Source organism: Eumetopias jubatus, unplaced genomic scaffold, assembly GCF_037043125.1.
Source record: "Eumetopias jubatus isolate StellerSeaLion01/CBP00866 unplaced genomic scaffold, mEumJub1_p1.0 scaffold_9, whole genome shotgun sequence".
In the NCBI taxonomy this organism is placed as follows: Eukaryota; Metazoa; Chordata; class Mammalia; order Carnivora; family Otariidae; genus Eumetopias; species Eumetopias jubatus.
The window spans coordinates 113467439-113480636 of NW_028274815.1; the positions used below are offsets into that span (position 1 = coordinate 113467439).

The 13198-nt window shown below is 48.1% G+C and overlaps 1 protein-coding gene across 1 annotated transcript; it reads right to left on the minus strand.

Moving 5' to 3' along the window:
• Window positions 1-3807: 3807 nt before the first annotated feature.
• On the minus strand, window positions 3808-6579 carry ZCCHC3 (zinc finger CCHC-type containing 3). The gene has a single exon (XM_028118945.2). The coding sequence runs from the start codon at window positions 6527-6529 to the stop codon at window positions 5309-5311; it is 1221 nt and encodes a 406-aa protein (XP_027974746.1). The 5' UTR covers window positions 6530-6579; the 3' UTR covers window positions 3808-5308.
• Between the last annotated feature and the right edge of the window lie 6619 nt (window positions 6580-13198).

A 13198-nucleotide genomic window follows, 5' to 3' on the forward strand; every position in this document is an offset into this window, starting at 1 on the left:
CTCCCCCTGCTTGTGTTCCCTCTCTCGCTGTGTCTCTCTCTGTCAAATAAATAAATAAAATCTTTAAAAAATAATAAGATTTTATTCATTTGAGAGAGAGCAAGCGAGAGAGAGCACAAATGGGTGGAGGGACAGAGGGAGAGAGAAGCATACTCTCTGCTGAGCATAGAGCCCAATATGTGGGGCTCAATCCCAGGACCCCAAGATCATGACCTGAGCTGAAGTCAGCTGCTTAACTGACTGGCATCCCCTGGTACCCCTGCCCTTCTTTATATTTGGGCTCCTGCTGACCCATTTCTACAAAGCATCCTGAATTATCTTATATTTTATTTTTATTTTTTATTAAGCAGGCTCCATGCCCAGCATGGAGCCCAACACAGGGCTTGAACTCACGCCCTTGAGATCAAGACCTGAACTGAGATTAAGAATCAGATGCCTAACCACCTGAGCCACCCATGTGCCCCCTGAATTATCTTTTAAAAATACAACCCTGATCATGTCTCTTCCTCGCTTAAAAATCTTTCAATGGTTCCTCATCATCATTCTTAGACTCAAATTCTAAACATGGCTGACCAAACCCCCAGGATCTTCAGCCTCATTTTGTACCATTGTCTCCCTTCTCTCTCTGCACTGGCCACACTAGCTGTTCTGGATAGGGTTGGTTAGTTGGCAGACGGCATCCATTCCCACTGTTTTTTGTTTTTTAACTCTACCCCAGAAGTGGGGCTTGAACTCAAGACCCTGAGATCAAGAGTCACAGGCTCGGGATGCCTGGGTAGCTCAGTCGGTTACGCGTCTGCCTTCGGCTCAGGTCATGATCCGGGGGTCCTGAGGTTGGGTCCTCCTTGCTCAGTGGGGAGCCCGCTTCTCCCTCTGCCTGCCGTTCCCCCTGCTTGTGCTCTCTCTCCACCAAAAAAAAAAAACAAAAAAAAAAACCTTAGAAAAAAAAGAGTCACAGGCTCATGGCTCATGGGGCTCTTGGCTGGCTCAGTAGGAAAAGCATACAATTCTTGATCTCGGGGTCGTGAGTTCGGACCCATGCGAGGTGTAGAGATTACTAAAATAAATAAAACTTAAAAGAAAAAGTCGCAGGCTCTATGGACTGAGCCAGCCAAGTGCCCTGATTCCCACTGTTTATGTGCCTTCCTGTGCTCACATACTGGAAAGCTAAAACACTTCCTGACTCCCCTGCAGCAAGTAGATACATTTGCATGAGGTTTGAAGGTGGAAGTAAGGCAGGAGTCAAATAGTTTCGGCTGTTTCTGCTAAGTAAGGTTGTGGAGACACGTGTGTCCTGTCTCTGGCTTCAAAAACTCATTTCATTGTCCTGGCAGTAGACATGGCAGTGGCCTTCTGATCCCGGCAGCCTGTCCTTGGATGGTAGCTTCAGTAGTGTGTCCTCAAACTCAACCCTTCCAGTGATGGCTTCCTGGCTCCTTTCTAGGAGAGGTAGCAGCTCCTGTAGTAGGTTAGTTCAGTAGTATTCTAGGAGTCATTCCTAATACCCAACTTAGGCCCCATCACTTTCTTCAATACCTACAGTGGTTTCTGTTTCTAAACCTGGACTTTTACACTGGGCATTTGGTTTCTAGAATCGGCCATGGCTCGCTCCTCTCAGCATAGGGTTGTTATACTTGTTATCCCTTTTGCGGAGGCTAATGTACTCTTGTCGCCTGTTAACCCCCAACACCATCTCTCAATTAACTCCTCATAAATTTTCTTGACCTCAGTTCAGACGTTTTTTCTGGGAAGTTATCCCTGACCTCCAAGACCAGATCAATCTCTGTTTCTTTCAGTGCTTGATCATAGTTTGTAATTATGTCTTTGTGTGCCCCTAGAATTTGAGCCCCAGGGAACTTGACTCTTGCTGTATTCCATGCCTCGAGAGAGTTGGTGCTTAGTATACATGCTAAATAAGTGGATGGAATGGAGGTGGCCAGACTGGAGGGGGTCAGGACAAAATAAAGTCTCTTAAGTAACACCGACAGGCCCAACAGGCCTGGGGCCACCTCCTCTTGGCCTTTTCCCAAGCACATCTTTTGGTGACTCTACAGCCAGCCTGAAACCCTGTGTGCTCTGGCCTCCAGGTCTTTGCACAGGCTGTTTGTGCTGCTTGGACAGCTCGGCACTCTTCACATGACTTCTTCATCTTGCGGGTTTCAGTCATGACATCATCATCTCTTCCAGGAGACCTGTACTTCAGACAATTTTATATTCTTTGTCTTTTTCAGAATATTTAAAAATACTTAATATTATTTTAAACACTGCTCTTCACTTATCTGCATCTCCCTCTGCAAGTAACTATCTCATTCCCGGGTGTATGCAAAATGCCTTGCAGGAGGGCTTGGCTCTAATGGCCCTCGTATCTGTTGAAAGCCCAATGAAAAGAATGTCAGTTAGCCAGCCTCAGTCTGGGGATCTTTGCATACTCCCTAGGAACCCATGAATAGTGAGGGATTGTAATTTGGGGGTTGCTAGATCAGGAGAGGAAGCTGGGGGAGGTTTGTTCCTTTCCAGCCCATGGCTCCGTCCCCAGACTGCCAGGCAGGAGGCCCTGGAGCAGATCCTGTGGGGGATGGGCAGGGAAATAGTTTCTTCCTCTGCTCCCTTCAGGAGAGCTGGGGGGAGGGGGGGAGGTGGGGGGAAGGGTAGAGAGAGGGAAGATTCCTTCCTAGGAGGCTCCTTGGCACAGTGCCTGCTTGGAGGGAAGGAGGGTATGATGAATGCATGATGAATGCAGGCTTTCTCCCCGCCTCCGGCCTGTGAAGGAGGGAAACCCAAGGCACAGAAGGGAGAGATAAGGGGGGAAGGGATCGAGCAGGGAAGGGTCTGTTTGCTTTGGGAGACAAGAATGAGGGGCTGAGCAGGCCTGGAAAGGCAGGACTCCTAAGAGCCAACCAGGCCTTGACTACACCTTATCAGTTCTGGAAATATCCTCAAATCACTGAGTTAGAGAATCAAGACATTGAGAACTTTGGTTCTTAGGATTGGATCATTTTAACGTCTCAGAGCTGAAAATCCTTCAGTTGGTTGTGTCTGGGGTCTCAGAGCTGTGTCTGGGGCTGGCTTGGAGTGAGTCAGCTCTCTGGGAAGTTTCCTGGACTTTCTTCCTCCCTTAGTACCTGAAAAGATGGCATTTTTAAAAAAATATTTATTTATTTGACAGACAGAGACAGCGGGAGACGGAACCCAAGCAAGGGCAGTGGGAAAGGGAGAAGCAGGCTTCCCGCGGAGCAGGGAGCTCCATGCGGGGCTCGATCCCAGGACTCTGGGATCATGACCAGAGCCGAAGGCAGACGCCCAACGACTTGAGCTACCCAGCCGCCCCAAGAGATGGCATTTTTAAAAGCCCATAAATACTTTGCATCCAATTCGTGGCATTTACTCTAAGATGATGAAGCTAACATCTTACTTCTGCCTTCCCCATTGTAATCTCCTGAGGCAAGAATCCATCTCTCTCATTTTAGTACCATTCAGAATTGTGGTCTCAAACCTGGCTGCCAATCAGAATTGTTTGGGGATGCTTACTAAAAAAATTCTCACTCACACCAGCGATTCTGAATCCTTGGAGCAAAGTTAGGGCTTAAAATTTGAGTTTTTACAATGTGCTAAGTGAGTGCGATGCATACATAGGGTTTAGGTAACAATTCCAAAGGGCCTGGCACAACACAGTAGGTGCTAAGCGTGGCCTGCAGGGGTTGGAAATGCTTTTGCAGGGTAAACAAATGATGTGTAGAAATATGGATTGAACTAGAGAGTCTGTGTACCCCAGCATCTTACACTTTGAAAAGAGATAGGGCAACGGTGTTAGCAATACAAAAGATAAATATTTATTCAGAACAAAACTTTTAACAATCGATTTTACATTCTAAGCCACAAGGAAATAGCAAAACATAATGCAAAGGAAAAACAAAAACTAAAAGAAAAGCAGCTGTCTTTTCTACTTTAACTCGGTAACACTTAGTTGACCCAATGCCCTCTTGCTTGACCTGTTTTGCAAGCAAATTTTAGAGTTAACAGCTTACTTATGATTCCAGGTTAAAATCACCTTTCTCCTGTGAGTCAGGAAGTTGTAGATGAGCTCCAGTTAGAGGCTTCTCTGGGGTTTCTAGCTATTGGGGCTAAGGTGCAAATGTAAACCTCTGGTAGGTTTCCTTATTTAGGAACACCCCCATTTCTAAGTGGTGGCAGTGAATGATGAAGGGTAAGGCCCCAAAGGACTTGGCACTTTAATCCAGATATGATACCTCACGGAGCAATGAGTACACCCTAGATTATGTTCCTTTGGCCCTTCCCTATCTCCCAAGTATTCAGAAGCCCCTGCTAAATCCCTTTCTGCTTCCTCCCCGAGATGATTTCTTAGCATTCCTCTGGGCTCATCATTCTGGAGAGATCAGACTTTCTGGGCCCTCAAGTGTTGAGGAAAATGTTGTGAAGTGTGAGAGGTAGTGGAATGAGCACCGGGCTTGGGGTCAGGGAACTCTACTCTAGGCTAGCTCTGGCACCAGACAGCTATGTGATTTTGACCCAGTCATTTAACCTCTCTGGGCCTGTTTCATCTGTTGGAAATCCAGGGGATTGGTCTAAACCAATTTTTAGGTCCTTTCCAGCAAGAAAATTCCAAATTCCATGATTCTGTGAAAAATGGCTTCTGAGCCACTGAACAGCTGTCCCAAAGTCCATGCTTTTTAATGCCATAAGAGAGGCCCTTGGCCACCATTCAGAGCTTATTGACTCAGATTACATACACTTCTAACAACAATGGTTTCACAAATTCTCAGACCACATAGATTAGAAGCAGCAAAATAACGGGGAGGGGGGAAGAGCTGCAAAAAGTAGACACCCTGACAGAAGCCACAGTCAACTTCTCAATTCAACAAACACTGATGGAGTGCCTACCACGTGGTGGGCCCCGTACCTAGTGCTGGGGCATAAAGATGAGCAAGGCAGCCCAATGGATGAAAATCCCGGGAGAAGACAAGGCGTGGGGAGTAAAAAGTACAAAAAAACCCACACAAAAACCACACACAAAAACAAAAACAACCCAGATACAAAAACGAAAACAAAATTTTAAAAAGGGAGAGGCGACACATCTGCACGCTACAGTTCTCGGTGGTTACTGATGACAGAGTCACCAATTCGGAAAAGGCTGAAATGGAGTAAACTCGATTTAAGAAGGCAGAGAGAGATGTCTCTTGTAGGTTTAAAAAGATCTCCTTCGAAAACGTAAAAAATGGTTTAAAAAAAAGTTTTGGCACTTAAGAGGGGTAAGCTGGCTCTGTATTCACCCTGGCAGGCAGGCGGGTGTTCAGTGCCCAGCCACCCCGGTTAGCTGAGCTGCCACGGAATTGTGAACTGCTTTGGGACACTGGGCAAAGGCGTGTCCTCGCTTGCCACAGAGGTTACACACGATACCCTTCCGGCAGTAAGGGCTCAGGTGCCCCTCCTCCCCGCACCTGAAGCACCTGTCCTGCGTGCAGCTGCCACTCATGTGGGTCCGGGAACCACATTTAAAGCACGTCTTGGGCTGCCCCTTGTACCAGCTGTAGCCCCTCTCGGCCCCCAAGAAGAAGGCCCCCGGCAGGTGCCTGACCCCGCCCTCCCCCTGGCGCAGCTCGATCTCACACTTGTACTCCCCGGTCCAGATCCCAAACCTGTCGGTCACTTTCACGGGCACGGCCAGCACATCGCAGTGGCGCTTGAGCCAGGTCACGATGTCCTCCACGTCCACCGTCTCGTTCCGGAAGAGGATGAAGAGCGTCTTCAAGCTGGACTTGCTCCGCCCCAGCACCACAAAGTTCTCCCAGCAGTCCTCCTGCTCGCGCTTCTCCTCGTAGACGCGTAGGAACAGGGCCAGCTTCTCCGCCGAGCGGAAGCTCACGTCGAACTCGCGGCTGCCTGGGATCTGGATGACCGCGTAGATGTCGCTCGGGTCCATGCCGATGGAGCGCAGGATGAGCGCGCCCACAACGAAGTCCCGGGTCGGGCAGGCGCCCTCGTCTCCCTGGAAACAGATGCGCACCAGGAAGCGGCCCTTGCCCGGGCCCGCCGCGGGGCCCGTCGCCACTGCCTGCTCGTCCTGAGCGGGCCGCTCCGCCGCGTCCTCGGCTGCGCCAGGCCTGGCCGGGCCCGCCATGGCCGCCGCCGCCGCCTCGGCCTTCTTCCTCCGGCCCGCCTCGGCTGCACCCTTTTTCTTGCGGGGATCCGCCGCCTCGCCGGCTGGGTCTCTCCGCCGACCCTTCGGGTCCCCGCGGCCGGCCGGGGGGAAGTCGCCGAGGCCCGGCACCGCCAGGCCCGCGGCGGCGCCGAGCGCGCCGCCCACGCCGCTGCCTCCCTCCTCCTCCCGCCGCGACGGCCGCGACTCGCGGAACTCGCCCTTCTTCTCGGCCAGGTTCTTCACCACCTGGGCCCAGCCCATCTTCTCGCGGCCGCCCTCGGCCTCCTCGCCGCGAGCCGCGGGCCGCGCGGGTGGCAGGAGCTGCGGCCGCCCCCGCTTCCTTTCCTCCTCCGCGCCGCCGCCGGTGGCCATTTTACCTCCTTCCCAGCATCCTCCACTCGCTCCCGCAGCCAAAGGGCGCCCATCCGCGCGCCCGCCCGCCCGGGGCTGTGGGGGTTTGGTGGTTTTTTTTTTTTTTTTTTTTTTTTTTGAAATTCGACGCTTCTCTCCCCCGCCCCGCTGAAGGTGTTTACCCGCGGCGCGCCGCGGCGAGCGCCGGCCCGGAGCCCTCGGGTAACGGCCGAGCCTCGTGTCCGCCGGCGCGCTCCGGCCCCACCTCCTGGGCGCCGAGGCGGGATGCGCCGCTTGGAGCGCGTCCCTGTCCCCTCGAGGCCTTGGCAGCCCCGGGTCACGCTCTCGAGGATTCGCTCTTTCGCAAGCGGTCCTCGATTTCATTCCGGCAGCATCACGAACGGCCCTCGGCCCTGAGGCGGGCCCGAGCTGAGGAAGATCTCGCCCATTTTGTTTTCTTTTCGATACCTTTTCTGTTTATCAGGAAACAAAACGAAACTAACTCTTCCTCTTCCCAAAGCACACGACAATGCGTTGTTTTTCCAGCGTTGGGTTATGGACATTTTCAAACACAGAGAAGGTTAAAAGAATTTTACCCAGTGGGTATTTTACCTCTAACTTTGGACTATTTTAACTTTCTGTCAGAATTTTTACTATGCCTTGTCACACTACACCTCTATCCATAAGTCCTTATTTTTTGATACACCCCTAAGTAATACCGCATTATTTTTTTAAAAAGACTTCCATCATACTCATGATGACAATTATAATATATTGAGTTCTTCAGCGCCCGGTACTGTTCTAAGCACATTAGGACAATTGCAAGCTTTACCACATGGAATCTTCCAAAACCACGCTGTAATTACACCCATCTTACAGGAGGCAGGGGGCTTGGAGACAGGGTTAAAACACTCGGTGAAGTGGCAGAGTTAAAAGGCGACCGCGTGAAGCTGGCTTATATTTCTAAAATCGCTTGCTTCTGACATTGTGGATCAAGGCTGTCTGCATCAGACTCCCCAGAAAAATCTGGTTAACACGAAGATTCTCGGCTAAAGTTAGCGAGCGCTGGACAGAATTTCTGTTCCTCCTTCAAATGTCTCAACTGGAGCTTTGAAACAAAGCATTGATAAAATCTGGGTGTTTGAGGGGATGGGCTTAACAATACCCTTTGTTAGCTTTGTTTTCTTAACGCAAGTCTGTGCGTTTCAGGGTGCTTCAGTGACCATTGTGACTTTGGTGAAAGGAGAGGTGGAGATAGGGAGACCCTAGTGTCAATCTGACTGCTTTGAATCTCAACCTTGTCACATGGGGCCAATGACCTCAGTTTTCATAGCTTCAGTTTGCTCATCCATAACAAAGGGATATTAAGGTCTACTCTCAGAGGACTAATGTTGGGGTTCAAGGAGATAGCCTGTGTCAAAGAGCTTGGTCCACGGTGGGGTTTCCAGGAAAGATCATTCTTCCTTCTGTTGGTGTTGGAGTCTCTCCTATTTCTCTGCCATATCTTCTGGTTCTACTTAGCATTAAAAGAGTCCCTGTGAATTCTCTCGTCTTACAATCTTTCGCTTCACCCAGTTCCACATATTGGTCTCAGGGAAGCCGACATCTCCAACTCTTGTGCCATTTGGACCTTCCAATTCCCTCACATTATATAACCTCTGGCGTGCTTTCCTCCATCCCTTCTCTGCCACACATTCCCATGGTCATACTCAGATCACTACCAGAAACATCAAACTCTTTGAGTCATGTAATCCACTCTTTTCTTCTTTCTGTTTGCCAGCTTACTGGGAGGACTTTTACAAAACCAAACAGAACCTATATAATTTAAAATAATCTCTTCCATTCCTCTTCCCTACCCTCCCACCCCAGGCAATATCATACAAATATCTACAGGATCAGGCAGGTACCTTAAATAAGAACAATGTGCTGGGTGAACTGGAGAGCACGTATTCTATCTGAAGGGGCAGTCTCAAGTCAACTCTAGCTAATTATTGCTCTCCATAAGAGCCCGCTATAGCCAGATACTCCAAATTCTAAAGAGAAAACCGAACTCTATTTTATTTATGGGAAGCATTCTTCCTTCTTCCATAAGGCTGTCTCAGCTATATTTGGGTCCTCTGTACAAAATTTAGAATCAGTCTACTAAGTTCCAGGAAACCATTTTTTGGGATTTCAATTGGAATTGCATTGAATTTGTACATAATTGCCATTTTATAATACTAAATTGCTCCATCTATAACCTCACTGGATGTCTCCTTTATTTAAGTCTTATTATTTTTATAAATTGCAATAACATTTTATAGTTTGGGAGGGGGTTGGGGGGATGGGTTAGCCTGGTGATGGGTATTAAAGAGGGCACGTTCTGCGTGGAGCGCTGGGTGTTATGCACAATGAGCCATGGAACACTACATCAAAAACTAATGATGTATGGTGATTAACATAACAATAAAAAAATTTTAAAAAATTGCAATACCATTTTATAGTTTTCTTCATAAGGGTCTTGCATAATTAAACAAATTATTCCAAGGTACAGTATGGTTTGGTTGCTATTGTAAATAATATGTTTAGAAATTACATATTTGTTTCTGGTATTTAGAGGGAATACAATTGGGGCCCCTGGGTGGCTCAGTTGGTTAAGCATCTGCCTTCGCTCAGGTCAGGATCTCAGAGTCCTGGGATTACCCCGCATCCTGCATCGGGCTCCCTGCTCAGTGGGGAGCCTGGTTCTCCATCTCCCTCTGTCTGCCACTCCCCCTGCTTGTGCTCTCTGTCTCTTTCAAATAAATAAAATCTTTAAAAAAAATAAAGGACATAGGGGCGCCTGGGTGGCTCAGTTGTTGGGTGTCTGCCTTCGGCTCCGGTTGTGATCCCAGTGTCCTGGGATCAAGCCCTGAATCGGGCTCCCTGCTCAGCAGAGAACCTGTTTCTCCCTCTCCCACTCCCCCTGCTGTGTTCCCTCTCTCTCTGTGTCTCTGTCAAATAAATAAATAAAAAATCTTAAAAATAAAGGGCATACAATTGAATTTTGTGTAGTAGCAACAATGCTGACATCTTTTAAAATTTCCAATGGTTTTTAGAATCTCTTTGCTTTTCTGTGTTGATAGTCAATATGGTCTGAATAACGAAGGTTTTGCTCTTTATGTTCAGATCTTACACTTTTTTTTTTGTCTTACTGCACTAGCCAGGACCTCTCATATAACCAACATATAGTGGGCATTTTTGTTTTATTTCTGACTACAAAGAGATCTGTTTGCATTTTGAAAAGATTTGACTTGTGGATTGGGTTCTGGCTCCATCTGAAATTTTAGTAACAACATCTTGTATTGTAAGGTTTTGTTGATATATGTAGGGCCATTCCTTCCATCAATTCCATTTTTCTCAGGTCAAGTTTTGCAGATCCAAGATTTCTGTATTCTCTTTTGGTTATTTTTTGCTTTATTTCTTGTTGATTGTCATTGCCAGCAATTTTCCCTATGAGTTGGATAAAAGACTAAATCTTTATATTTATTTCTCAGTGGATTTCTTTTTTTTTTAAGATTATTTATTTATTTATTTGACAGAGGGAGACAGCGAGAGAGGGAACACAAGCAGGAGGAGTGGGAGAGGGAGAAGCAGGCTTCCTGCTGAGCAGGGAGCCCGATGCGGGGCTCGATCCCAGGACCCCGGGATCATGACCCGAGCCGAAGGCAGATGCCCAACGACTGAGCCACCCAGGCGCCCCTCTCAGTGGATTTCTTTAAAAAATTATCAGCCATCCTCCTTAGCAGTGTTCCAGCAGTCAGACTGGCCTGTTGTGGAGATCACTGAACCAGGAGCTACAGGGGCCACGCAGGTACCCTGTGAACAGATCAGTCCAGATGGGCACTGGGGCCATCTACAGAGGGGAGCTTGACTTATTTCTGGCAAATTATTGCCACAGAAGGATATCAGAATTGGTCAGTTTGGCACCTCAGTCTAGGTTCTTATTGACAGACTTTTAGAATTGCACTTTTTTTTTTTTTTAAGATTTTATTTATTCATTTGAGACACAGACAGAGAGAGAGAATGAGCAGGGGGAGAGGCAGAGGGAGAGGGAGAAGCAGACTCCCCACTGAGCCAGGAGCCTGATGTGGGGCTCCATCCCAGGACCCCAGGACCACGACCTGAGCCAAAGGCAGACGCCCAACCATCTGAGCCACCCAGGTGCCCCATGGAATTGCACTTTTAAAAAATGTATTTTATTTATTAAAAAAATTTTTAAGGATTTTATTTATTTGAGAGAGTGAGTGAGAGAGAGCACAAGCTGGGGGAGGGACAGATTGAGCAGGGACTCAATCAGGTCATGGGATCATGACCTGAGCTAAAGGCAGGCACTTAACTGACTGTGCCACCCAGGCGCCCTGCACTTTGTTTTAAAAAAAGATTTTATTTAGCTATTTGAGAGAGAGAGAGAGAGAGCAAGCAGGGGGAGGGGCCGAGGGGGACTGAGAGGAACAAGCTGACTCTGGAGCTACGTGTGGAGCCCGACCCAGGGCTCTTATCTCATGACCCTGGGATCGTGACCTGAGCCAAAACCAAGAGTCAGATGCTCAACCGAGTCACCCAGGCACCCCGGATTTGCACTTTTTTAAAAAAAAGCTAGTTAGCAGACTGTGGAGGAGGCATGAATTGAGATGCACCTTGAAAGAAGAAGCGGGTTTTGGAGCGCAAGAGAGAAAAAAATCTGTGCGCCAGAATTTGGCAGGTAGGTCTCTCTGTCCTGCAATGTCATAGTCTGGGTGTGAGACGAGAAGTAGGTGTGTGTATGTGGGGTGGTGGTAGTAAGAAGTATGATTCCAGATGTACTTTGAAGGTATTGCTGACAGACTTGGATGTGCGATGAGAGGTGAATCAAAAGATGAATCAAGGGTGACTCCAGGAAGAGTGTTGCCATTTTGAGTTGGGGGAAAGAGTTGCATGTTAGAGTTGCCTATTAGGCACCCAAGTAGAGATGTTGAGTAGACGGTTGGACGTATGTGGCTGGAATTCAGTGGAGACCCTTGGAGATATGAGTCTGGGAGGCATCCAGGTAGAGATGGCATCCGAAGTCACAAGACTGGAAGGGAACATGAATGGAGTGTGAGTGGATAGAGGAAAAGGGAGGGTGGGTCTGAGCCCTGAGACACTCCAATAATAAAGGGAGAAGAGGAAGAACCAGCAAAAGAGAGAAGGGGTCAGGAAGCCACTCAAGAGAGTGGTTTCCTGGGCACCAAGTTTAGAAAGTGTTTCAAGGAGGGAGTGATTCGCTCTGTCAAATGCTGCAGATAGGTCACGTAAGATGGGGATGGAGAAGTGACTATGACGTTTAGCAAAGTGGAGGGCACTGGTGGCATTGACAAGGGCAGTTTTAGTGGAGAGGTAGAGAATGAAAGCCTGATTAAGAGGTGGAGAGGAATGCGCAACAGTAGACAAACCTCTCTAGGAGTTGTGCTGTAAGTGAGGCAGAAATGGCAGGTTGCTAGATGGGAAGTGGTCACTTTTTAAATTTTTAAAAAATTTTTATTTATTAATTTATTATTTTTTTAATTTAATTTTTTAATTAATTTATTTTTAAAAAGATTTTATTTTTTTTTAAATTTTATTTATTTATTTGACAGAGACACAGCGAGAGAGGGAACACAAGCAGGGGGAGTGGGAGAGGGAGAAGCAGGCTTCCCATGGAGAGGGAGCCCGATGTGGGGCTCCTGGGATCATGACCTGAGCCAAAGGCAAACGCTCAACGACTGAGCCACCCAGGCGCCCCTAAAAAAGATTTTATTGACAGAGAGAGAGCACAAGCAGGGGGAGCGGCAGGCAAAGGGAGAGGGAGAAGCAGGCTCCCCACGAAGCAGGAAGCTTGATGGCATGTGGGGCTTGATGCAATGACCTGAGCTGAAGGCAGATGCTTAACTGCTGAGCCACCCAGGCGCCCCTGATCACTTTTTTTTTTAAAGATTTATTTATTTGAGAGAGAGAGAGAGAGCACATGAGAGGGGGTAGGGTCAAAGGGAGCAGACTCCCTGCTTTTTTTAATAGAAGAAATTAAAATATGTTGGTATACTGAATAATATAGAGAGGATGATAGGAGAAAAGGGGAACTGCTGGGGCGGTATCTTAGAGAAAAATGAGGAGGGTAGGATTCGGTGTACAGTTGTCGAAATCGGTCTGAACAGGCAGTTTATACAGTCACAGGAGGGAGACAATTAGGTGGGTAAATGAAGTGATGTGAAAATGTGGGTTTACTGGGGCGCCTGGGTGGTTCAGTCGTTAGGCGACGGGCTCCCTGCTCGGCGGGAAGCCGGCTTCTCCCTCTCCCACTCCCCCTGCTTGTGTTCCTGCTCCCGCTATCGAGGTCTCTGTCAAATAAATAAACAAAATCTTAAAAAAAAAATGTGAGTTTACTAATCCCCATGATTTTCTTAGTGAAATAGGAAGCAAAGTCATTAGACAAGAGTAAGGATGGAGAAGAAAGTGATGGAGGTTTGATGAGAAGGAAATATGACATAATTCTTTAGGATGATGGGTGGGGCCCAGTTGAGCAGGCTGTGGAGAGCTCCGTTTCTCCTTGAGAGATTAGTCCCTCCGGGCGCTCGGTAGTCTGCGTCCGTTTCCTTGGAGACGGAGACGAGGGACGGGTCTCGCTGGGAAGTTTCAGTGGCCTAGGTTACCACGCGGTCCACGCTGAGGCAAGAA

Bases quoted from the DNA above. Each gene is read 5' to 3' on its own strand.
- ZCCHC3 (XM_028118945.2), bottom strand. From the start codon at position 6,529: ATGGCCACCGGCGGCGGCGCGGAGGAGGAAAGGAAGCGGGGGCGGCCG.